At 46.1% G+C, this 24,829-nt stretch overlaps 1 protein-coding gene across 1 annotated transcript; it reads left to right on the top strand.

The window, feature by feature from the left end:
- Positions 1-9,061: 9,061 nt before the first annotated feature.
- Positions 9,062-23,484, top strand: EXOSC2 (exosome component 2). Its single transcript, XM_060154053.1, has 9 exons — positions 9,062-9,195; positions 10,533-10,634; positions 12,394-12,439; positions 12,675-12,764; positions 13,847-13,912; positions 19,762-19,830; positions 21,208-21,384; positions 21,785-21,913; positions 22,435-23,484. The coding sequence occupies exons 1-9, from the start codon at positions 9,074-9,076 to the stop codon at positions 22,513-22,515; spliced, it is 882 nt and encodes a 293-aa protein (XP_060010036.1). The 5' UTR covers positions 9,062-9,073; the 3' UTR covers positions 22,516-23,484.
- Positions 23,485-24,829: the final 1,345 nt, after the last annotated feature.

Raw genomic sequence — 24,829 nt, 5'->3', positions numbered from 1 at the left:
GCGCCCCGGCGCGCCCGCTCCCGCCCGCGCGCGCCTCCGCCGGCCAGCCCGTCGGGGCGCGCGGCGGGGCTGCTCTCCCTCGCGACTCGCACTCCCTGCGGCACGCGGCCGCCGGACCCGGCGCTGTAGGTGCGCCCCAGAAATGACGCCCAGGCATACGCTCTTCGCCCCGTTTCGCAGATGAGGACACTGAGAGGCGACGTCCTTTTCGCGGGCCGCGCAGCTGGTGCAGCTGCTCGGCCGCCTCCTCTTCAGGGGATCCCCATGCTCGGCCTCACCCCTGAGTCTCCCTTCTCTTGTGGAGTCGGCTGTCTAGGCTGATAGCCCCCTGGTGGGTGCCAGGAGAGGGGACCGAAAGTCTCCGAGGGCCCTCAGCGGGGAAAGGGGGCCCTCACCACCCCCACAGAGAGCTGCGTGTTGGGATGGAGCTCCCTGGCCCAGTGTGGGCAGCGGGCCCGGGCACTACGCGCATCTGTCTCCTCCTCCCGCCTCTGAGACTGGTATCTTGCAATGTCAGAACTCAAGGACGCGACCTTGAGATTTGGGGACTGAAGGGGTTCAGGGGCAGCCAGAAGAGGCCGGAGAGACCTGCCCTTCCCTGCCAAGCGGGCCCTTCTCTCCTTCGGGCCACCTTCCCCCGAAAGTCGGCTCCTTGGGGTTGGACGAGGCACAAATGTGCCAGGTAGGCTGAGAATGAAGGCAAAACGGAAATCCACTATGGGGACCCCGGGAAAGGCCTAGCCCTTCTTTGGGCCTCCGTTTACCATTTCCCCGTCTGTAAAATGAGAGAGTTGGACCAATGCCTCCTCCCCTTCAGCTCTGACATCAAGCTTGGAAAGAGGAAGTTTCCTGCCCCTGCTCGCCACTCTCCGACCCGAGGAGGCCAAGACTGGCTTCTCAGCCCGGAAAGCATCTCCGAGCTGTGCGGGATCCCGGGAGGTTCCGCCCTTGTTCTGTCCGAAGTTTCCCCAAGCTCCGGCCGTGGGCGCCCTCTGGTGTCGCCTTTCCCACCTTGCAGTCATTTACTAGAATTCCTGTAGGGCGTTTTGTAAAATAAACTATTATAATATTAATGAAAAGTACAAAATGTATAGAATTTTCAAAAACTTGTGTTCTACTTCCAGAAAATGGTCACTTTAACTTTGTAAATATTTATCTAAAATGATATTTACGAAACTGTGATATATATTATTTGATTGTATATGTACAACTGTAAATACATTTGTACCTCTCTTGTATTCTAAAATAAAAATTACTTGGAACATTTATCACTTAGCGTCTGAATGGATTGACGCTTTTGTCTGCATGAAAAGGAAATATGGAAAAGGAAAAGGAAATATGGAAAAGGAAAAATGTCTAGAAGTTGGAGAGGGGGCAGGAAGAGTTGTTCCACTTACTGTTTTTTCGTTTGTTTGTTTGCGGTACGCAGGCCTCTCACTGTTGTGGCCTCTCTCGTTGCGGAGCACAGGCTCCGGACGCGCAGGCTCAGCGGCCATGGCTCACGGGCCCAGCTGCTCCGCGGCATGTGGGATCTTCCCGGACCGGGGCACGAACCCGTGTCCCCTGCATCGGCAGGCGGACTCTCAACCACTGCGCCACCAGGGAAGCCCCACTTACTGGTTTTGAAAGTCACCCTTGGCACAGCTGGGTGTCAGCTCTCAGAGAGATGACCACAGCACAGAGCAATCAGAAATCCCCCAAGGGGCTGGCAGATTCCTCGTGGTTTCCAGCTGACTCTCAAATATCAGTGTCTTGCTTTGTTACTGCCCCAAATCTTTACTTACTTTTTTTTTTTTTCATTTTCATGGACAACTTGAGGAATCCAAGCAGCCAGTGTGGGTGGACCACGATGGGCGCCAAGTGCACTCCCAAAGCCTAGAATTTCCAAATGCTCTGGGCACCCATTTCCAGACCCTCCTTGAGGAAGACCAAAGAGCAAGGAGGCCATCAATGTAGGGCCAGGCCCTGGCTCTCCTCTCCAGGACCTCCTGACCAGGAGGAGGTGTACAAACTGGGAAGTGTGAGTTCTCACCTGTGCTCCGGCATGTAAGGCTGTGAGGCTGTCACCCTTCCAACCCACTGAGATCCCTCAGGCACACCTCTCTGTGCACCCTCATCTAGCTGTACACACACACACACACACCTGAAGACACTGGAATTCACACTTGTACACACAGACCATCCCCATTTGGAGCTTCAGGTATTCCCAAAGACCGCGTACTTTGGGGGACTGGTCTTGCACCCTGGCAGATGGGGGCACAGGCAGAGATGTACACTTGATGTGTTCACTGGTAGGTCCCATCTAGGGTCTGGGGTTTCCTCCTTGGGCTAGTGGGGGATGTTACCCTTGGTACTGCCCCTCCTCCCATTACAAATCTTGCCTCTCCTTTGATTCTTCACCATGAGGCTTCAGATGCCTCTGGTGGCCCCTGGCCTTACCCTTCTCTCAGTGCAGTGCAGGTGTCAGACTTCAGAGAAGTCAGTGGGGCCCTTGATCAAAAATCTAAATCGCTCTCTGTAGGTAATTCTGTGAAGTTTCAGCTACAGTTCACAGGGCCGCAGCGCGGGCTCCAGAACCCACCTGGTGGCAGCAGGCTGTAATTGCAGACGAAAGCGCATGTGCTCTGCTGGCTGCTGACCTGTTTCTCCTCCAGAAGTGTGCTGGCGCTGGAGATGCTAGGATGAGCAGATAGGAATCATCATTCTGAAGAATTGCACGCTGGTGGGATGCCTGGTACTCAAAGCCTAATCTACCTTGCTCCCATTCCCAGAAGAGGCTTCGGGCCCCTTTCCCAAGAGTGCACACCCCCTCCTCCCCACAAAGGCATGCAAACACAGCCACAGTCATTTTGGGGTTTAGAGATTTACATGCGTGCATTCCAGGAATCCTCCCCGTGAACCCATGAGCTTGGTACTCTTTTTTCTTGTTTCTCCCCCATGCACTCTTAAAGTCCATTTGAAGTATGAGAAAACTGTGGCAGAGAGGAAGTCATTTGCCCGTGTCACTCAGCCAATGAGTGGCAGAGCAGGTTTCACCATGGCAACTGACCTTAGAAGCGATGCTCATGACCAGCAGGCCACCCCACCGCCCAGTCAGCCTGCAGATTCGGCCAGAAGGGCTTGCTGGGTATCCCATAGGGATGCAGTGTAGACCAGCACTGTAAATTGTCCTTGTATATTTCAACCTTGCAAAACTCACTTATTCATTCTCGTAGGTTTTTGGGGTAGATTCCTTAGGACTTCTATGTACATGATCATGTTGTCTGTGAATAAAGGCAGTTTTATTTCTTCCTTTTCAATCAAGATGCCTTTTTTATTGCATGGTTCAGGACCTCCAGGTGTAAAGGATTCTAGATAGAGGCCACTGGTCTGTGTTTGAAACCCTGCTCGGCCATTCACTAGCTGTGTGACCTTGGGCAAGTCAATTAATGGCTCTGTGTCTCAAGTTCCTCAAATGAAAAGTGGGGTGATACTTAGCTCCTCAGGATACTGTGAGGATTAGGTGGGATAATATAAATTAATGAATAAAGTACATGGCTCATTATCTGGCACGTAGTAAGTGCTCAATAAATGGGAGCTGTTGTTAGCATATGGATGCCTTTGGTGGGTAAGAAGGGTTGTAGCTTCTTCTATCGCCTACCTCACTGGACATCCCCCAGAGGGCATCTAAGGCAGCTGTCCATCTCCTCTTCTCCTGCCCTTTCCTATAGCCATTATCCTCAGATCTCTTGAAGCGGAAGAACAGATATCCTAAGCTTGCAGCTTCCTTCCCACCTTGGATCTGGTCTGCTGGGATGTGTGGCCGTGAGGGATGGGAAAGGTTATGGATGGTAGCTGGTTAGCACCCATCCTGACTGCTTCCTACAACATGGCTGCCTCAGGGAAGTCAGACTTCGCGCATGTTGTCTCAGGGCTTCAGGGGCAGGCGTTTGCAGGAGAACCAGGTGGAGCTGCATGGTCTATTCTGACCAGTCCTGAGTCCCGTAGAGGCACTTCTGACATGCGCCAGCTATCGAAGCAGTCACAAGCCTGCCCAGATGCAAGACGAGGAGGCTCTGACTGCACTTCTTAATTGAAAACTTAGCAAAAATTCTGTGGGCATGTATAAAAACTGCCACAGATATCAAGGCTATTTCTGTTTTCAGGAGAAGGAAATACTCTGATGAGGGTCCTTGGGCAGGAATCTTTGTGCACGTCTCTGAATAGAAATTTTCTGAAGAAAAAAAAAAAAGGGACTTCCCTGGCGGTCCAGTGGTTAGGAATCCATGCTTCCACTGCCAGGGGCATGGGTTCGATCTCCGGTCGGGGAACTAAGATCCCACAAGCCGCGTGGCACGGCCAAAAAAAAAAAAGAGAAAACTTCTGCAGTTACTTTTACCATTTCATGGAACACAAGGTGAAGCCAGTGGGTAGATCAGGATCGGGCAAGAGCTCAGGGCCAGAGTGTTCCTGCTGCCCCTGTTTTCACACTTTTCAAGATTTCCTTGTTGTTTACTTTCACTTGAAGTTCATCTGTCCCTCTCAACCCACTCCCCAGTGTCAGTAGTTCCTTTCCTTCAAGGCTCACTCATCTGCCGCTGCTGTCAGGAGGCCTTTGCTGTCCTCCCCGCCCCCCCCCCACCCCCAAACCTGAGCTCCTGACCGAGCACCTTGATACCTGGGGCAGAAAATGCTCCAGAAATGCTTGCCAAATAAGTTTATTCATTCGTTCCACAAACATTTATTGAGTGCTGTTCTAAGGGTACCCGGGATGTGTTTTAATCAAGTATGGTAAGACATGCAAACATGGAAATGACTGTCCTGAAGGGAGAAGTTCATCGTACTTAAGATTGCCTAGAAACAGGAGGCACGGCGCACCACGCAGAGCCCCATGGGGAAGCACATGGGGGGCCGATCAGAAGGCAGCGGGAATGAGGAGAAAATGTGGGAAAGAGCCTTTGCTAGGGTTTCCAAAAGGAAGGACCAGGGGAAGCAGGGGAAGCAGGTTTAGGATTGGCTGGTTTGAATAATCTCAGTAGGCTCTGAGGCACAGGGCCTGTCCTTAGTTGTCTGGTACGGGGCCCTGGGGGGATTAGGGCAGGCGCATAGGGGTCCAGAGTCTGAGAGCCCCGTAAAAGAGGTGGTAGAGGGCATGGGCTCTGGACTGATTGGTTTGCATTCAAAAGGCACACTCCCGGGCCAGTTGTTTACCATTTCTAGGGATCAGCTAACCCTGGAAGGGGCGGTCCTTCCAGGCTCTGGGAAGCCCCAAAATGTCCAAACATCAGACTACCATCGAAGATATGGTTAATAAAAGAGCCTACTCTGTACCCAGACAATGCTAGGGACTGGACAGTGAACAAAAAGTTTGGGCATTTGCGGGGCTTATACCCTGTGGGGAAGATACATGGTGAGTAAATATATGTCATTTTTTCGACAAATGTTTTACGGTTGCCCTCTAGGTACCAGATGAACAAAATAGATAACGGCCCTGTTCTCAGAGTATTCCCATTCTAGTGGAGGAAGACTGCAATAAACAAAAAAAAAAAAAGAAAAAAAGAAAATTCAGTGACAAGAAATAAAACAGGATCAAGTGGTAAAAGAGGGACTGAGGATTATTCCAGATAAGGTAGTCAGGGAAGGCCTCTCTGAGGAGGTGATATCTGAGCGGAGATCTAAGTGAGGAAGAGCAGCCAGCTACACAAAGACTGGGAGAAGAGCATTCCAGGCAGAGAGCACCGAAAGCACGCAGGTCCTGGGGCCAGCGCCTCTGGCTGCATTGTCTGTGGTGAGTAATAGAGCAGGTTAGGTCAGAGATGGGCAGAGCCAGGGAAATGCGAGTTTGGATTTCATTCTTGTGTACAGGGAAGCTGCCAGAAGTGTTCTAAGCAAGGAAGTGGTTTAATCTGATCTGTTTTTATTTATTTATTTATTTATGAGTATCCTAAAAGACTTATTTATTAATTTTTATTCTTTTCCATTATGGTTTATTACAGGATATTGAATGTAGTTCCCTGTGCTATACAGCGGGACCTTGTTGTCTATCCATTCTATATATAATAGTTTGCATCTGCTAATCCCCAAATCTCAACCCATCCTTCTCCTACTCTCCCCCTCCCCTTTGGCAACCACAAGTCTGTTCTCTATGTCTGTGGATTTCTTTCTGTTCCATAGATAAGTTCAGCTCCCTCTGGCTGCTGTATGGACATTGGGTGGTAGGAGGGGCAGACACAGAATTAGGGAGCTGAGTTAGGTGGTGACGCCCAGGTGAGAGATGACATTGATCGGCTTGGGGAGATGGCCCTGGACATGCACAGATGGGGAGGTAGAAGGATATGGGAAGAAGTGGTGAATGTTAGACCTGATCAGCAATTAAAATCACACTGGGAGGGGCTTCCCTGGTGGCGCAGTGGTTGGGAGTCCGCCTGCCGATGCAGGGGACATGAGTTTGTGCCCCGGTCCGGGAAGATCCCACATGCCGCAGAGCGGCTGGGCCCGTGAGCAATGGCCGCTTAACCTGCGCGTCCGGAGCCTGTGCTCCACAACAGGAGAGGCCACAACAGTGAGAGGCCCGCGTATCGCAAAAAAAAAAAAAAAAAAAAATCACACTGGGAGTTAAGACACCCTCACAGACTTGTGGACCCCACTTTGCAGAGCCCCAGTGCCTAAATCTGGGCTCAGGAATCTGTATTTCTAACAAGCCCCTTAAGGATGTGCACTCAGTGGTCCCAAACGTCCATCGAGGATAGCAATGCCTACGTCCAAGATGGGTTGAGTATAAGGAGTTCATAACGTAATGTTTGCAAAGCATCCAGCCAAGGACCCGTCCCTCAGGACGTGCGGGCTCTAGGATAAAGCAGGTGCAGTCTGAAGGAACATGGCCCCGCTACCAACTGCTGTATGAATTCTAGTCCTTTCTGGGCCTCGGTTTCCTCCTCTTTAAAAAGGTACCTACAGTGGACTGAATGTTTATGTCCCCCCCCAAGTTCATATACTGAAATCCTAACCCCAAGGTGATGGTAGTAGGAGGTGGGACCTTTGGGAGGTGATAAGGTCATGAGGGTGGAGCCTCCATGAATTGGATTAGTGCCTTATAAAAGAGACCCCAGAGAGTCCCCAGCCCCACCCACCATGTGGGGACACAGGGAGAAGACAGCTATCTGAACCAGGAAGTGAGCTCTCACCAGACACTGAATCCGCCACTACACAAAGACAGATCCAGAATCCCAACGTTGTGACAAGCTCCCTAAATGTAAGTGCTGTGAGAATGGGAGGGGTTCACGTTATGTCCATCCCTCCTGGAAACTGAATGATGTCAAGACTATACCCCAGCCTTGGTCTAGGGGCACTCCCAGGCCTAGCTGCCTAGCGGATGGAGCTATGCTGGTTCAAAGGACAGCACCGCCCTCTTCTGGCTGAGGCCAGACTCCACATATGGGCCCTTCTCATGCTTTCTTGGCTCTAGCCCCTTCCTCCAGGCAAGGAGGAGGGCAAGTGTCTGGCCTGTCCACTTACCCATGACCTGTGGGGCATTAGAATTTATATCATTGACTGTCTCACAGGGTTGGCTTTCTTGACAAGTGTAGTTTGTGAGCCGTGCTTAGGTGAAAGAAATGCTGTCCTTTTGAAGATTTATCAATCTGTTGGTCTGTTGGACCGTCAGGAGGCAGCAGACCTGATTTACTGGGCTCAATGTGTGGTGCTGACACAAGTTACTTCATTGAATCCCCTTTAGAGTCTCTGTGCATGAAGAATTATCATCTCCAGTTCCCTGAGGTTGAAACTCAGTCTGTTGTGGATGCTATAAACCATGCAGGGGAAAGGTGAGGGAGAGGGTAGTGGGAAGCAGGGAGAGAAATGAGGGAAATGCTCCTGGCCCATAGGTAAAGCCACACATCCATCTATCTGTTCATCACGGAACCCTTAGAACAGCTCCTGGCTCAATTCACTGTATGAGTAAATACAAGTGAAGATCTTCGTATCATGTGTGCATTTGTCCTCCCTGCCAAATACATCCTTCTGGCAAGGTTTGAATGTCTTAGATGGTTCCTTGTTCTTTCAAAAGAAATACTAGGGAAATCAGCTCACTTGAGAAAGAATGGAAACAGCACCTGGAGCGTTGTTTGGGGTTGTAGGTGATAGTTGGTGCTGAACCAGCGCCCACGAGGCAGCAGTATGTAGAACACAGGGGCCACTAGTAACAGTATGAAAAGGGGCTCTTCTCTCTGTCCAAATGGTGTTTTCTGTATATCCCCCCTCCTAATCCTCTGGGCAATCTCATGCCCAAAAATTTAGATTTTTTTTTTTAAGATAAGGACTTCTTAAAAATTAATTAATTTATTTGTGGCCGCGTTGGGTCTTCGTTTAAAGATAAGGACTTTTAAAAAATTAATTAATTAATTTATTTTTGACCTTGTTGGGTCTTCGTTGCTGCCCGCGGGCTTTCTCTAATTGCAACAAGCTTCATTGTTGTGCATGGGCTTCTCCTTGCGGCGGCTTCTCTTTGTTGTGGAGCACAGGCTCTAGGTTCACGGGCTTCAGTAATTGCAACACACGGGCTCAGTAGTTGTGACACATGGGCTTGTGACGTTGACTGTCTCACAGTCAATGCTCTGCGGCATGTGGGATCTTCCAGGACGAGGGCTCAAACCTGCGTCCCCCTGCATTAGGCAGGTGGATTCTTAACCACTGTACCACCAGGGAAGTCCTCCCAAAATTAGATTTTAGCAGCTTAGAGTTGGAAGGAAACTCTGAGGCCCATTTCTCAATTATCTCTAACACTGTGAAACAATAACTGGGACGATGAGTACAAGAGAGTTTTGGTGAAAAGTCAATACATCATACAACTTGATATTTTTATTACTCCACAAAGGCAGCCTTGCCAATAATAAAAATGGCAACTCGACTCCTTCCTTCCCTTCATGTTAACCTAATGGTTTACAATAGTCAATATGGCAGCCAGACCGTGAGTTCCCATTGGCCGCTCCTCTGAGGCCCCGCCCTTCCCCGCCCCTAAGAGCGAAGGACGGGAATTGCGGAGGCGGATATTGCGAGTCCGAGTCGGGCTGCGCCTGCGCAGGTTATTAGCGTCAAGATGGCGATGGAGATGAGGCTACCCGTCGCTCGCAAGCCTCTTAGCGAGACCCTGGGCCGTGAGACGAAAAAACACCTGGTAGTGCCGGGGGACACGATCACCACGGACACAGGCTTCATGCGGTACGTGGGGACGTGGGGGACTCTGGGCCACAAGGGGCGGCTACATTGCTCTCCACGTGAAACCCGGGCCTGTGCTCTCTTGCATCTAAGTTCCTGTGGTACCCGGGACACATTTGCTGAGCATCTCAGTCGCCTAGGTTTCTAGGCTTCGGACCTCTTACTCCCTGCATCTTGTGTGTCCTTGTCTGCATTTGCCCCAGTCTCCCGAAACCTTCCTCTCTTGACCTTTGGTGGGCGCGACTCGTGGGTCCTCTGCCTGAGGCCCAGATCCTGAGCCTTCCTCGTTGAGGACTTGGAAAACTGGGGTGGGTTAGGAGCTGAGGCCTCTTAACAATTTTCGGCGGGGAGACGGTGGGCGTTTTTGACTTGGGCCCCTTATCCCTCAGCGTCGTGTCCTAGCCAGGGGTTACGGTTTTGGAACGAGTCATTGTTTGGGCTTAGGGCGTACAAATACATTGTTATATGCACTCAAATGCCCGCCTTTGAAACTGAGGGCAGTACCGTATGTGGTCGTTAAGAGGGCAGGCTCTTGAGTTGGACAGCTGGAGTTCGAGTCCTGCTGCCATCACAGTATTATTGGCTGTACTGTCTCTCCGAGGTCAGTTTCCTCATCCGTAAACTAGTGATAATAACATTAACTATTCGATAAGGTTGTGAGGATTAAATTAGGTAATGATTACGAAAAGAAGCAAAACTCACCGTTCTGTCACCATCATAGAGAAATACTAGTGGTTATCTCAGCCTTTTTTTGGGGGGAGGGGGTACACTTGTACATACAGGAGAGGTACAGCATTTATACTGTTGCCCTTTAATCTCTTAGTTTGGGGTTGTTGGAGCCCAGGAAATCTTAAGATTCAGTCCTTTATTCATGCATTCATGTGCTTGGGGTACGACAGTGAACAAAGTGGAAATCAATGTCCTGGTGAAGTTTATTTTCTCTTTGGGAGAGACAGATAACAATAAGCACAACAAGCAAATACGTTATTCAGAATGTTTGGCGATAAGTGCAATAGAAAAAATTAAAAACCAAGCAGGGTGAGTGGAGCGTAGTAGGGATATGGTAGTGGTGGCAGCACCAGGGTGGGTGACTATTATAAATGGGATAGTCGAGGAAGGCCTGGTGGAGAAAATGACATTTGAATAGACTTGAGCAGGATGAGGGAGATGTCCATGTAGCTGTCTAAAGAAGGAGTGTTTTAGGAAGAGATGGCAACCAGGGCAAAAGCCTGCCTTTAAGGCAGGAGGAGTCTGTTAGGTTTGAGGAACACATTGGTCTTGATGCGAGAGGTCACCTCAAGTGTTACCCTGGTATTTTTTGTATCTTCCTGTTGCAACAGGGGCCATGGGACCTATATGGGGGAAGAGAAGCTCATTGCATCTGTGGCTGGCTCTGTGGAGAGAGTAAACAAGTTGGTCTGCGTGAAAGCTTTGAAAACCAGGTGAGAACAAAAGGTGTGTATTCTCTTGTGGCATCCGAGTTGCACAGCCAGGTCTTTTCTGCCACGACATACCCTCCATCCCCATCCCGGCCTGCTGTATCATTCTGTAGGTCTGGGATTTGGGGAACATGGCTATAGGAAGGGTATAGATGACTACAGGTAAGCGTGGGCTTCAGAAGTTTCCCTATGTTTCCTGACCACTCCAAACTTTGGTTCCCTCCTCTGCAAAATGAGACCTAGCATGACTTACCTTGTAGGATTTTCATTGGAATTCATTGAAACAGTGCACGTAAAGTACTTACACAGAGCCTCCTACCTAGAAGGGCTCAATGAAGGTTAGCCCCAGAATGTAAGCCAGTGGGGTAGGAGTAGACGCAGGCAGAGAGGTGAGGTGGGCAGTCTGTCTGCCTTGTAGCCACAGTAAACATTTTCGACTTCCACTTTGTGTAATCTAGGAAGCCACTGGAGGAGGTGGAGCAAGGGAGGGACATGACCTGACTTCTGTTTTAATAAAATCACTCTGGCTGCTGTGGGTGGCCGGGGAGGTGGGGGGATAGGGACAGGGTTAGGGAGACAGATTAATAATGTACTGTTTTGAGTATGTTTTGTGTTCTGAGTGTTTTTTTAATCATGAAAATTTGTTGGACTTTATATTCTTTGGCATTTTGTATATATAGGACCATGTCTGTGAGAAGAGATATTCTTCCTTTCCAATTTGGATGCCTTTTATTTTCTGCCTATATTGGAAAGTTAGAGGTAGTAGGATCTGCTGCTGGACTTGTCCTGGAGCATGAGAGAGATAGAGAGAGACAGAGAGCGAGAGATTGAGAGAGATCAAGGGTTCCTCCAAGGATTGTGGCTTGAGCAACTGGAGGGGTGGAGTTGCCATTTCCTGAGCTCATGACAACTGGGAGAGTTTCAGTTTGCTATGGGGGAGTGAAGGGGGCTGCTGGAAAGCTTTGTTGTAGGTGTGTTACTTTTGCAAATTCCTATTAGTCACGTAAATGGAGATGCTGGGTAGCCAGCAGTTGACTAGATTCTGGAATTGAGGGGAGTGGTATACTCATCAGTGGTATTTAAAGCCATTAGGCTGGATGAGCTCACCAAGTGAGTATGGGCTGAAAAGAGAAGAGGTCCAGGGACTGCGCCTTCGACATGGGACACGTCATCATTAGAATTGGGATGAGGAACTAGCAGAGGGGCCTGAGATAGGCAGCCAGTGGGTGGGGGTGCAGTGAGCAGGCTGGTTTGGGCGGCGTCCTGTCTCATTTTCCTTTCTCCTCCTCTGGCTGACGCAGAAGCCATCTGTGTTCCAGAGCCCACCAGAAAAGATTCCATGCTTATCATTTTCTTCTTATTTATTGTTTTAAGTTTTTGGCCACACCCCACGGCACGTGGGGTCTTAGTTCCCCGACCAGGGATTGAACCCGCACCTCCTGAATTGGAAGGCAGAGTCTTAACCACTGGACCGCAGGGAAGTCCCTCATTTTCATGTAATTAACAAAATAGGGGTTTCAGGCTTGATGAACTGTTTGCAATAAATGGTTTAAGAATAGTTAGTTAACGGAGACTTTATACATACAGGATGTTTGAAGTTATCAGTTCCTGAGAATAAGTCCAAACAGCATAACTATGTGAATTGACTAAATGTGGTGCCTCATCAAGGCCTTCACCCCTGTCTAACTGAAATCTCAGATGGTAACTTGGTCTTGTAATGAAGCCTTTTCACTGATGGAGGGCCTTCTGTTTCATCTTTCAGGTACAATGGTGAAGTGGGAGACATTGTAGTGGGGAGAATCACAGAGGTAAAGTCTATCTGATTGGTTTTTACAAGGTTTTTACAAAGTAAAAGCAGGCTGGTGATCTAATGAATGGCATAGTCATTCTACATGCATTTATGCGAACTAGGCATTCGTTGTGTTTGGCTCTCCTGTGACCTTTGATGTAAACAGTTCATTACGTTTGGAATTATTGGTCATTTACAGTGTGAGCTCTGGCCCCTGGCGTATGTGTCCAGGTGTGGGCTTTCTTTGTTTGTAGGTTCAACAGAAGAGGTGGAAGGTGGAGACCAACTCCAGGCTGGATTCAGTCTTGCTTCTCTCATCCATGAACCTTCCCGGAGGAGAGCTGGTAAGGGTCTGCGGCTGGGACTGTATAGTTTGCTGGCGAGAGCTCTGGGGTCCTTTGCTCCACCAGAGAACTTTGCTTTACCCTGAGGTTGCCACCTTTACTCCTGTTTGTCTGCTGTGAAGTTTGCTGCCTTGATGTACATACACATAGGCTTTTCACTTGGCCCAGGCCTCCCAACTTAGGCAGCAACCGGTATATGGTAGGATCTGGAATGTCCATGGGGAGCGATCCCAAAAGAGAGTTGAGAGAAGCTCTCAGATGCTTGGTGCTAATAATTTTCCTTCTCTGGGTGTATCAGCTTTGCTCAGTGAAAGTGTTCCTTGAAAAGTTGTGTTTAGATTAGCTTTCCATGAATTGAGTGGCATTTGATTATTCCAGACAACCACAGGACCTGAGCTGCCTCCTTTTATAAAACGCAGTGGTTCCGCTTTACCTTCAGGCCAGCATCTATCTATAGAGAGGCTCACTGTGCTAGGCTCTCTGGAGAATGCCAAGATCCAGGAGGCACGACTGAGTTCCTGAAAGAGCTTAGACTAGCAGGGGATATGAGATAACTGGTCTGAATACCCGGCAGTCCAAGAATAGACAGGCGTGTGATTGTACAAAAGGAGTGATTAAGTTCCTGGAGAGAAGCTCATAGGAAAGATGAGTGTTAGAGTTGATCCTTGAAGGATGGGTAGAATTTTAATGATGAGTTCAGGGAATCTGAGATAAAGGGAAATGTGTGAGCAAAGATACAGTCAAGCTGGAGGCAGTCTGGTTCTGCTGGAGCGTGGAGGGCCGCCACAGAAGGTAAGCGCGGAAAAGGCCTGGTCTAGATTGGGAGGGTTTTGAATATCACGTAAGGAGTTTGAATATCATTCAGAGGAAGGAGAAGAGGAGCCGTGGGAAGGTCTGTAAGACGGAAAGTAGTGGTTGTCACTTTGTCTTCCTTCAGTGGTACAGGTTACCTACTCTGGTGTGTGAACATTGTGGCTGCCTTCAGAGATCTCGGGAGGAAGTGAAAGAGAAGAGACGGATGGAGAGAGATCTTCCTTTAGGATCTGACTTCCATAACGTGGCCATCTCTTTGTGTATTTCAGAGGAGAAGATCTGCAGAGGATGAGCTGGCGATGAGAGGTTTCTTGCAGGAAGGGGACCTTATCAGTGTATCCTGTACCTTGCATTCTAGCATCTTTATGTTTGTTGTGGAGCTGGTAATTGGGGCTTAAACTGTAGGTCTCCCACACGAGAAACATGGAATCCTGGCAGGGATCTGAGTCCTTGACTGAGTGTGAAGGGCTCTGCTACAGCCTTTCTCTGTCTCCTTAACCCAGCTGACCCTCCAGCTCTTGTTCAGACCTGCTGCTGCTCAGTCATGTCTTTGGGTCTTGTAACTTACAGTGGCCCATGCTTTAAGCTAGCTCAAATTTTCTTAGCGACGTTAACTTTTTTTTTTTTTAATGAAACTATAAGAAAGATATGGTTTGGTAAAACTTTTGTTTCAGTTGCTTACACAAACACACATACATGTACTCTGAGTAAAATATGCTTCTTGCTGTGGGTTGTATGAAGAAAAGTTTGAAAGCCACTGATCTATATTTTTGTTTATTTATTTATTTTTTTGAATTTTTGAATTTTATTTTTTTTATACAGCAGGTTCTTATTAGTCATCCATTTTATACACATCAGTGTATACATGTCAATCCCAATCGCCCAATTCATCACACACACCCCTCACCCCCCCCACCACTTTCCCCCCTTGGTGTCCATACGTTTGTTCTCTACATCCATGTCTCAATTTCTGCCCTGCAAACCGGTTCATCTGTACCATTTTTCTAGGTTCTACATATATGCGTTAGTATATTTGTTTTTCTCTTTCTGACTTACTTCACTCTGTATGACAGTCTCTAGATCCATCCACGTCTCTACAAATGACCCAATTTCGTTCCTTTTTATAGACGAGTAATGTTCCATTGTATAGATGTACCACATCTTCTTTATCCATTCACCTGTCGATGGACACTTAGGTTGCTTCCATGTCCTGGCTATTGTAAATAGTGCTGCAGTGAACATTGGGGTGCACATGTCTTTTTGAATTATGTTTTTCTTTGGGTATATGCCCAGTAGTGGGATTGCTGGGTCATATGGTAATTCTATTTTTAGTTTTTCCATACTGTTCTCTATAGTGGCTGTATCAATTTACATTCCCACCAACAGTGCAAGAGGGTTCCCTTTTCTGCACACCCTCTCCAGCATTTGTTGTTTGTAGATTTTCCGATGATGCCCATTCTAACTGGTGTGAGGTGATACCTCATTGTAGTTTTGATTTGCATTTCTCTAATAATTAGTGATGTTGAGCAGCTTTTCATGTGCTTCTTGGCCATCTCTATGTCGTCTTTGGAGAAATGTCTATTGAGGTCTCTTCTGCCCACTTTTGGATTGGGTTGTTTGTTTTTTTAATACTGGGCTGCATGAGCTGTTTATATATTTTGCAGATTAATCCTTTGTCCATTGATTCGTTTGCGAATATTTTCTCCCATTCTGAGGGTTGTCTTTTCGTCTTGTTTGTAGTTTCCTTTACTGTGCAAAAGCTTTTAAGTTTCATTAGGTCCCATTTGTTTATTTTTGTTTTTATTTCCATTACTCTAGGAGGTGGATCAAAAAAGATCTTGCTGTGATTATGTCAAAGAGTGTTCTTCCTATGTTTTCCTCTAAGAGTTTTATAGCGTCCGGTCTTACATTTAGGTCTTAATCCATTTTGAGTTTATTTTTGTGTATGGTGTTAGGGAGTGTTCTAATTTCATTCTTTTACATGTAGCTGTCCAGTTTTCCCAGCACCACTTATTGAAGAGACTGTCTTTTCTCCATTGTATATCCTTGCCTCCTTTGTCATAGATTAGTTGACCATAGTTGCATGGGTTTATCTCTGGGCTTTCTATCCTGTTCCATTGATTTATATTTCTGTTTTTGTGCCAGTGCCATATTGTCTTGATTACTGTAGCTTTGTAGTATAGTCCGAAGTCAGGGAGTCTTGATTCCTCCAGCTCCGTTTTTTTTCCCTCAAGACTGCTTTGGCTATTTGGGGTCTTTTGTGTCTCCATACAAATTTTAAGACTTTTTGTGCTAATTCTGTAAAAAATGCCATTGGTAATTTGATAGGGATTGCATTGAATCTGTAGATTGCTTTGGGTAGTACAGTCATTTTCACAATATTGATTCTTCCAATCCAAGAACATGGAATATCTCTCTATCTGTTTGTATATCTTTAATCTCTTTTATCAGTGTCTTATATTTTTCTGCATACAGATCTTTTGTCTCCCTAGGTAGGTTTATTCCTAGGTATTTTATGCTTTTTGTTGCAATGGTAAATGGGAGTGTTTCCTTAATTTCTCTCGCAGATTTTTCATCATTAGTGTATAGGAATGCAAGAGATTTCTGTGCATTAATTTTGTATCCTGCAACTTTACCAGATTCATTGATTAGCTCTAGTAGTTTTCTGGTGGCATCTTTAGGATTCTCTATGTATAGTATCATGTCATCTGCAAACAGTGACAGTTTTACTTCTTCTTTTCCAATTTGTGTTCCTTTAATTTCTTTTTCTTCTCTGATTGTCGTGGCTGGGACTTCCAAAATTATGTTGAATAATAGTGGTGAGAGTGGACATCCTTGTCTTGTTCCTGATCTTAGAGGAAATGCTTTCAGTTTTCCACCATTGAGAATGATGTTTGCTGTGGGTTTGTTGTATATGGCCTTTATTATATTGTGGTAGGTTCCCTCTATGCCCACTTTCTGGAGAGTTTTTAATCATAAATGGGTGTTGAATTTTGTCGAAAGCTTTTTCTGCATCTATTGAGATGGTCATATGGTTTTTCTTCAATTTGTTAATATGGTGTATCACATTGATTGATTCGTGTATATTGAAGAATCCTTGCATCCCTGGGATAAATCCCACTTGATCGTGGTGTATGATCCTTTTAATGTGTTGTTCGATTCTGTTTGCTAGTATTTTGTTGAGGATTTTTGCATCTATATTCATGAGTGATATTGGTCTGTAATTTTCTTTTTTTGTAGTATCTTTGTCTGGTTTTGCTATCAGGGTGATGGTGGCCTCATAAAATGAGTTTGGGAGTGTTCCTTCCTCTGCAATTTTTTGGAAGAGTTTGAGAAGGATGGGTGTAAGCTCTTCTGTAAATGTTTGATAGGATTCACCTGTGAAGCCATCTGGTCCTGGACTTTTGTTTATTGAAAGATTTTTAATCACAGTTTCAATTTCATTACTTGTGATTGATCTGTTCATATTTTCTATTTCTTCCTGGTTCAGTCTTGGAAGGCTATACCTTTCTAAGAATTTGTCCATTTCTTCCAGGATGTCCATTTTACTGGCATAGAGTTGCTTGTAGTAGTCTCTTAGGATGCTTTGTATTTCTGCGGTGTCTGTTGTAACTTCTCCTTTTTCATTTCTAATTTTATTGACTTGAGTCCTCTCCCTCTTTTTCTTGATGAGTCTGGCTAATGGTTTACCAATTTTGTTTATCTTCTCAAAGAACCAGCTTTTAGTTTTATTGATCTTTGCTATTGGTTTCTTTGTTTCTATTTCATTTATTTCTGCTCTGATCTTTATGATTTCTTTCCTTCTGCTAACTTTGGGTTTTGTTTGTTCTTCTTTCTCTAGATTCTTTAGGTGTAAGGTTAGATTGTTTGAGATTTTGCTTGTTTCTTGAGGTAGGATTGTATTGCTATAAACTTCCCTCTTAGAACTGCTTTTGCTGCATCCCATAGGTTTTGGATTGTCGTGTTTTCATTGTCATTTGTCTCTAGGTAGTTTTTGATTTCCTCTTTGATTTCTTCAGTGATCTCTTGGTTATTTAGTAACGTATTGTGTAGCCTCCATGTGTTTGTGTTTTTTACGTTTTTTTCCCCGTAATTGATTTCTAATCTCATAGCGTTGTGGTCGGAAAAGATGCTTGATACGATTTCAATTTTCTTAAATTTACTGAGGCTTGATTTGTGACCCAAGATGTGATCTATCCTGGAGAATGTTCCGTGCACACTTGAGAAGAAAGTGTAATCTGCTGTTTATGGATGGAATGTCCTGTAAATATCAATTAAATCTATCTGGTCTATTGTGTCATTTAAATCTTATGTTTCCTTATTAATTTTCTGTCTGGATGATCTGTCCATTGGTGTAAGTGAGGTGTTAAAGTCCCCCAGTATTATTGTACTACTGTCAATTTCCTCTTTTATTGCTGTTAGTACTTGCTTTATGTATTGAGGTGCTCTTATGTTGGGTGCATAAATATTTACAATTGTTATATCTTCTTCTTGGATTGATCCCTTGATCATTATGTAGTGTCCTTCCTTGTCTCTTGTAACATTCTTTATTTTAAAGTCTGTTTTATCTGATATGAGTATTACTACTCCAGGTTTCTTTTGATTTCCAGTTGCATGGAATATCTTTTTCCATCCCCTCACTTTCAGTCTGTATGTGTCCCTAGGTCTGAAGTGGGTCTCTTGTAGACAGCATATATATGGGTCTTGTTTTTGTATCCATTCAGCAAGCCTGTGTCTTTTGGTTGGAGCATTTAATCCATTCACGTTTAAGGTAATTATCGATATGTATGTTCCTGTGACCATTTTCTTAATTGTTTTGGGTTTGTTTTTGTAGGTCCTTTTCTTCTCTTGTGTTTCCCACTTAGAGAAGTTCCTTTAGCATTTGTTGTAGAGCTGGTTTGGTGGTGCTGAATTCTCTTAGCTTTGATTTCTCCATCAAATCTGAGTGAGATCCTTGCTGGGTAGAGTAATCTTGGTTGTAGGTTCTTCCCTTTCACCACTTTAACTATGTCATGTCATTCCCTCTGGCTTGTAGAGTTTCTGCTGAGAAATCAGCTGTTAACCTTATGGGAGTTCCCTTGTATGTTATTTGTCATTTTTCCCTTGCTGCTTTCAAGAATTTTTCTTTGTCTTTAATTTTTGCCAATTTGATTACTGAGTGTCTTGGCGTGTTTCTCTTTGGGTTTATCCTGCCTGGGACTCTCTGCGCTTCCTGGACTTCAGTGGCTATTTCCTTTCCCATGTTAGGGAAGTTTTCGACTATAATCTCCTCAAATATTTTCTCGGGTCCTTTCTCTTCTCCTTCTGGGACCCCTATAATGTGAATGTTGGTGTGTTTAATGTTGTCCCAGAGGTCTCTTAGGCTGTCTTCATTTCTTTTCATTCTTTTCTCTTTATTCTGTTCCACAGCAGTGAATTCCACCACTCTATCTTTCGGGTCACTTATCTGTTCTTCTGCCTCAGTTATTCTGCTATTGATTCCTTCTAGTGTATTTTTCATTTCAGTTATTGTATAGTTCATCTCTGTTCTTTAATTCTTCTAGGTCTTTGTTAAACATTTCTTACATCTTCTCGATCTTTGCCTCCATTCTTTTTCCAAGGTCCTGGATCATCTTCACTATCATTATTCTGAATTCTTTTTCTGGAAGGTTGCCTATCTCCACTTCATTTAATTGTTTTTCTGGGGTTTTATCTTGTTCCTTAATCTGGTACATTGCCCTCTGCCTTTTCATCTTGTCTGTCTTTCTGTGAGTGTGGTTTTTGTTCCACAGGCTGCAGGATTGTAGTTCTTCTTGCTTCTGCTGTCTGCCCTCTGGTGGATGAGGCTATCTCGATCTGCTAGTGTTGGAGGGTCTCCTGCAGAGGCGGGGGGTGGCTGTGTCTCACCGTGAGGACAAGGACACTGGCAGCAGAAGTCCTGGGAAGTACTCCTTGGTGTGAGCCCTCCCAGAGCCCGCCATTAACCCCACCTGCGATGTTAACTTTTATCTGAGGGAGTAGAAAAGGTGGTGTTCATGTCAGAGTATTCATGACAGCCAAGGGGGAGAGGTTAGGTCACAGCAGTGTGACCTCCGGGTCCGTCTGCGACTTTGGGCGGGACTCTTGGCCATTAGAGGAAAGGATGGAGGGGGGAACCAGGGACGCAGGTGACGTGCAAGTGTTTGTTCCTTCATCACCCGGCCAGGCTGAGGTCCAGGCAGTGTTCTCCGATGGAGCTGTCTCTCTGCACACGAGGAGTCTCAAATACGGGAAAGTAAGTTGGGCTCTGGCTCTTCTCATTTGCTGACTGAGACTTCAGATCCATTTCCCAATCCCCAGTGCTCTCTGGAATGCTGACCTAAAGCCCCCCAGAAGTCAAGCCTTAACAGGCTGGCATCCTCCACACTGGTTCACACAGTCAGGGCCGGTAGCATCATGAAGGATGACGACTCTAACCCTTTTTCTGCGGAGACTGTTCTGGCAGAAGAGCCCCTATGACCCTGGGCCCTGGGCCCTGCGGCCCTGCTGTCTCTGCTCTCTCCCAAGGGGCGTGGCAGCTTCGCATTGCATTTGTGCTGAGAACAAAGGGAGGTCATGGACTGATGAAGTAGGATGGCCTCAGCCCTTAGACACGTGTCCAGTCAATAAAATGGATATTATTGTTGGGAAAGATGGGCTTGTCTCTTGAGCCTCTAGATGAAATTGTACTGCTTTTCTAATATAAGGTGACAGCGTGGAGGCTCTTTGTTTTTTTGTTTTGTTTTGTTTTTTTACGCGGGTCTCTCACTGTTGTGGCCTCTCCCGTTGCGGAGCACAGGCTCCGGACGCGCAGGCTCAGCGGCCATGGCTCACGGGCCCAGCCACTCCACGGCATGTGGGATCTTCCCGGACCGGGGCACGAACCCGTGTCCCCTGCATCGGCAGGCGGACTCTCAACCACTGCACCACCAGGGAAGCCCTTTGTTTTTTTAATGATAGCATACTTCCTGAAACAAATTATGATTTATCAGTCTCTTGCCTTTCTCTGGGTGAACGTTCTCATTTTCTGGGTGGAACAAAAACCTCTCTCCTCAGCGGAGTGGCTACAGCCAATCATGCTCACGTCCCTGAAGCAGGAGAGGACACAGCTGCACTGCACGTGCGGACCTTCGTGGGCCCGGGTCCTGTAATAGACGCCCCCTCAGCGGGATGTGGGGCTTGAGCTGGCCTGCCGGGACAGGGATGGATTTGCACTCAGCCCGAGGCCAGTCACCTTGTCCAGTGGCGTATCTCGTGGGCAGGATGGGTGGTTGAGGTAAAGGCGGAACAGAATAGTGCTCCTTGACCCACAGGAGGCTCGAGCCCACGTCCTCATTGGCTCCAGCTTCTCTAACAGCTGTGGCACCAGCCCTGGATTAGAATGTGAAGACGACTGCAAAGGAAAATAAATGGTAGAGAAGAGAAGAGATGGAAAGTTACCTTCTGTTGGGATATGTAAACAGCTTAATGCATCCGGAAGTGTTCTCTGTATTTACTGTGTATGTGCACGTAGGGGCAGTTATCAACAGCAAGGACCCTGATTCCAGTCTAACTAGGACACATCCTGTACTCTGCTTTTAAGTTGCCTCACTGATGATCCTACAGTGACTTAATTTACGATATACTTTTTTAGCTAGGTCAGGGCGTTTTGGTTCAGGTCTCCCCCTCCCTGGTGAAACGGCAGAAGACTCACTTCCATGACTTGCCATGCGGTGCCTCAGTGATTCTGGGCAACAACGGCTTCGTCTGGATCTACCCAACACCTGAGCACAAAGAAGAGGATGCAGGGGGCTTCATTGCAAACCTGGAGGTGAGTAAACGCCATTGTCACTGTTGGGATGGAGCGGCACTTAGTCGGTGCTGTGCTTCTGTGGCAGGTGGGGACGCTCTCTATCTGCCGCATTGCTATAGTTTGAGTTGGTTTGAATTTCCATCGAAACATTGTGTCGCCCTCTCTTGTTCTGAAGAGATGAAATCAGCGCCCGGTTTGATCTTTCTCGGCAGAGATGGCAAAGTTGCAGGGTAGTAGCCTAAGAGCCACTGAAGAAGCCGTCCTTTTTAATCTCTCTTGGAGCTAGCAGTTGGATTGGTTTGGAGTCCCAGAGTGATGCTGCCTCAGTTTTAAATGATTCCCGGGATTTGCTGTAACCATTTGCTTCTTTTGGTCCTGATTCTATTTCCCTCCCCTTCCCCTTGGCATTCCCTGGTAGCCTGTCTCCCTTGCTGATCGAGAGGTGATCTCCCGGCTTCGGAACTGCATCGTCTCGCTGGCAACTCAGAGAATGATGCTGTATGATACCAGTATCCTGTATTGCTATGAAGCATCCCTTCCACATCAGGTACTCTCCCCGGGGCTTCCCTTTTCCTTGTTGATCTGTGAGCAGCCTTAAGTGTCATCTGCTCCATGTTTCCTCAGACAGCAAGCATTCTCCCACATACCTTAACCATGTCCATCGGTGTGAACTGATCTGGTGGACAGCCTTGTTGAGTGTCTGGAGAGCTTTCGCGAGATGCTAGTAATATTCTCAATGTCTAATGTCAGTGTAAGGATTTGTGGGCGTTTGGAGGTGCCAGGTGAGGCTAATTTACAACAGCAACTCTCTGGACTTCATCTTGCCCATCCCAAGTTTTAGCTGTCTTACTAGTGACTGCCAGAGTAACATCTTTGTTCTTGTCAGCTATATCTCATAGAACCTTGCTGATTTATTAAGCTGGTTCTAGCAGATCATATCTTGCAAATACTTAGCCTCTGATACACGAAAGGAAAACAGAAGGTTCATGTTAACCATGCTTGGTTTCTGCATTTGGATTGGCTTGATGGTGTGCTTAGAACAAGTACCTTTTTTCCTTTCTTTTTCAGATCAAAGACATCTTAAAGCCAGAAATAATGGAGGAAATTGTGATGGAAACACGCCAGAGGCTTTTAGAACAGGAGGGATAAGGAGAGGCACCTGAAGGACAGGACTGTGTGTACCTGACCGGAGCAGTCCTTGAAAGTGAACAGTTTGCTTGGTGGTCCCCACGTGCAGCTCAGTGAAGACCTGGGGAGCTCATCACTTTACCTGCAAGGGGCTGCCTCCACCCTGAAGACCTGCTTTCTCCTGTTTTAAGGCAAAGCCTGGGGGAAGGTGAACAGCACTGCCGGCCCTTTGGGTTGCCCACAGAGTTTTGGGGTAGTTTCAGGCCTTAAAAGCACTCAGTGTTCCAGCCGAGTGGACTCCTATCCTGGAATAATACAAGAAATCTTTTGTCCTGTACTTACCATCAACCATCACCAGGCACAATGCCCCATGAAATTGCCTGTATAGAAAACATGGCCTCCCTGACCCCCAAATTGTCTGCTTTGGCCTCCATTCCCACCTCTCCTACAGTGCGAGTACAGCACTGAAGAATATAGTTGGTAAAGTTAACCCAAGAATCAAATGGAAGAATAAAGCAACCAAGCAGCCTTTTGCTTGGTTGGAATCTTATTTCCCATTGCATGTTCCTCCTAGTGATAGATGCGAGTATATTCCCGCCAGGCTGCCTTAATCTGTCCTGCCTTCAAGGATGATTTGTAAGAAGTTGAATTATTGATAAAAGAGAATGAATGTTTTGGGTGTTCTGATAAACATGAAAACAAAGTAAGAAAAATGGAGATGGGAAAAGAAAAGGTGTTTTTCCTCCAGTTTCCTTCCTACAGTTGAAGGAGTAACGCATTAACTTTTCAGTAATTCAGGGTTAAAAGTTGAAAACAAGATGTTTTAGTTCTCAGTGGGAAGGGCTAGAATGTCTATTCATTGTTTTTCGGATGACTATCTAAAAATGATGCCCTGATTTGGGTTTTGGAGAAACATTCTTTTAAAGTCAGTATATGAGAGTGCTATCTGGTGAACTATTTTTTTATATTTATAAATGTGGCATCACTGTTTCTGTTCTTGTGTTCTGTGTAATACTTGGGAACTGAGTACAGTTGAAGGAAGGCTTGGGAGATAGGAATTCTTCTGACAGAGACCTAACTACTCGAGTCACCTAGTAAAATTTAAACCTAGGACAGTTTCAGGAGTAAGGTGGAGCATTTGACAGTTTTGAAATATAGCTCAGCTCTTTCTTGTTAAATTGTATGTCTTTTCTTTATAACATTATTCAGACAAATTTTATCTCTCTTTTTTTTTTTCCCTATCCCAAGTGTATCACCTGTTTTGAGGAGTTTGCAGACAACTGAATACTGTATAGGCTATGTTGCAACTTTGGATTTGCTCCCTTGTTGTTTCTGAAACACATTCCAGGTTGTGTGCCCCTTAAGAGAAGGCAATGGGGAAGGATGGGAGCCTGCACCCCTGGTTTGGGTTGGTTTTGACCAGGACATATGGAGGTTCGTTGAAAGTTTATCTTTCTCACTTGGTCTCCCAAGCTGCCAGCCCCTGCTGTTCATTCAGTATATTCTGAATAGTGATTACCTACTAAGTGGAAATATATAAAGGTCTGAAAGCACCTTTTGGTGATTATCCACTTTCTGTAGCCCACTAGAGGGTGCCCTTGTTAAGTGTAATTCCAGTAGGTGTTTTTTTTTTTAAAAAAAAAGCTGAAGTTTTTACACGGGTACTGAATCCCTGTAGCAACTTGTGGGTTGCTTTGCTTTATAAACATGAGGACAAAATTAGACTGAACTGAATCACTTTTAATAGAATATGTGAGCTTAAAGGGATTTATTCAAATTTGGCAACATTTATTTACTTCTGACTGTCAGGCATTTGCTGGGCTCAGGATTCTAGTTTTAAGTCTTTGAGCGAATCATTCTACAGTGTTATACCGTGCATCTGTGGAAGGAAATATTACAGTCTGGGCTTGGGGTTCACCTAAAACTAGTGCCGTTGGCTTCTACCCAGACTTTAGGAAGCATAGTCTCAATCTTTGTGGGAAACAAGATCCCATTTGATCTTCATGATAACCTTGTGAAGTTTGATATGACCCCTATTTATAAATGAAAGCCATTCACAGAATTAAAGTGACTTCATTAAAGCTCATTAGCAACTATGAATCTGTAGGTTTAAGCTCTAGAGAGGCGTCATAAAGCAGCCCTTTAGAGAATGGGTTGGACTGATTGTGAAAGGTTATGGGGTCCAGAAATATTATTTCCAGCATTGAGACCAATACTTTGGATTTTACTCATTTTACTTATTGCCTGTCCGTCCCATGTCTGCTCTGGGAGGACAAGGATGAATCCGTTTGTGTCCCCCACTCAGTTTTATCCCAGCACCCAGGACAGTGGTACA

The sequence above is a fragment of the Lagenorhynchus albirostris genome, chromosome 7, assembly GCF_949774975.1.
Source record: "Lagenorhynchus albirostris chromosome 7, mLagAlb1.1, whole genome shotgun sequence".
NCBI classification, from domain to species: Eukaryota; Metazoa; Chordata; class Mammalia; order Artiodactyla; family Delphinidae; genus Lagenorhynchus; species Lagenorhynchus albirostris.
The sequence above is the reverse complement of the archived record's forward strand: the minus strand, read 5'-3'. Positions and strand labels throughout refer to the sequence as shown.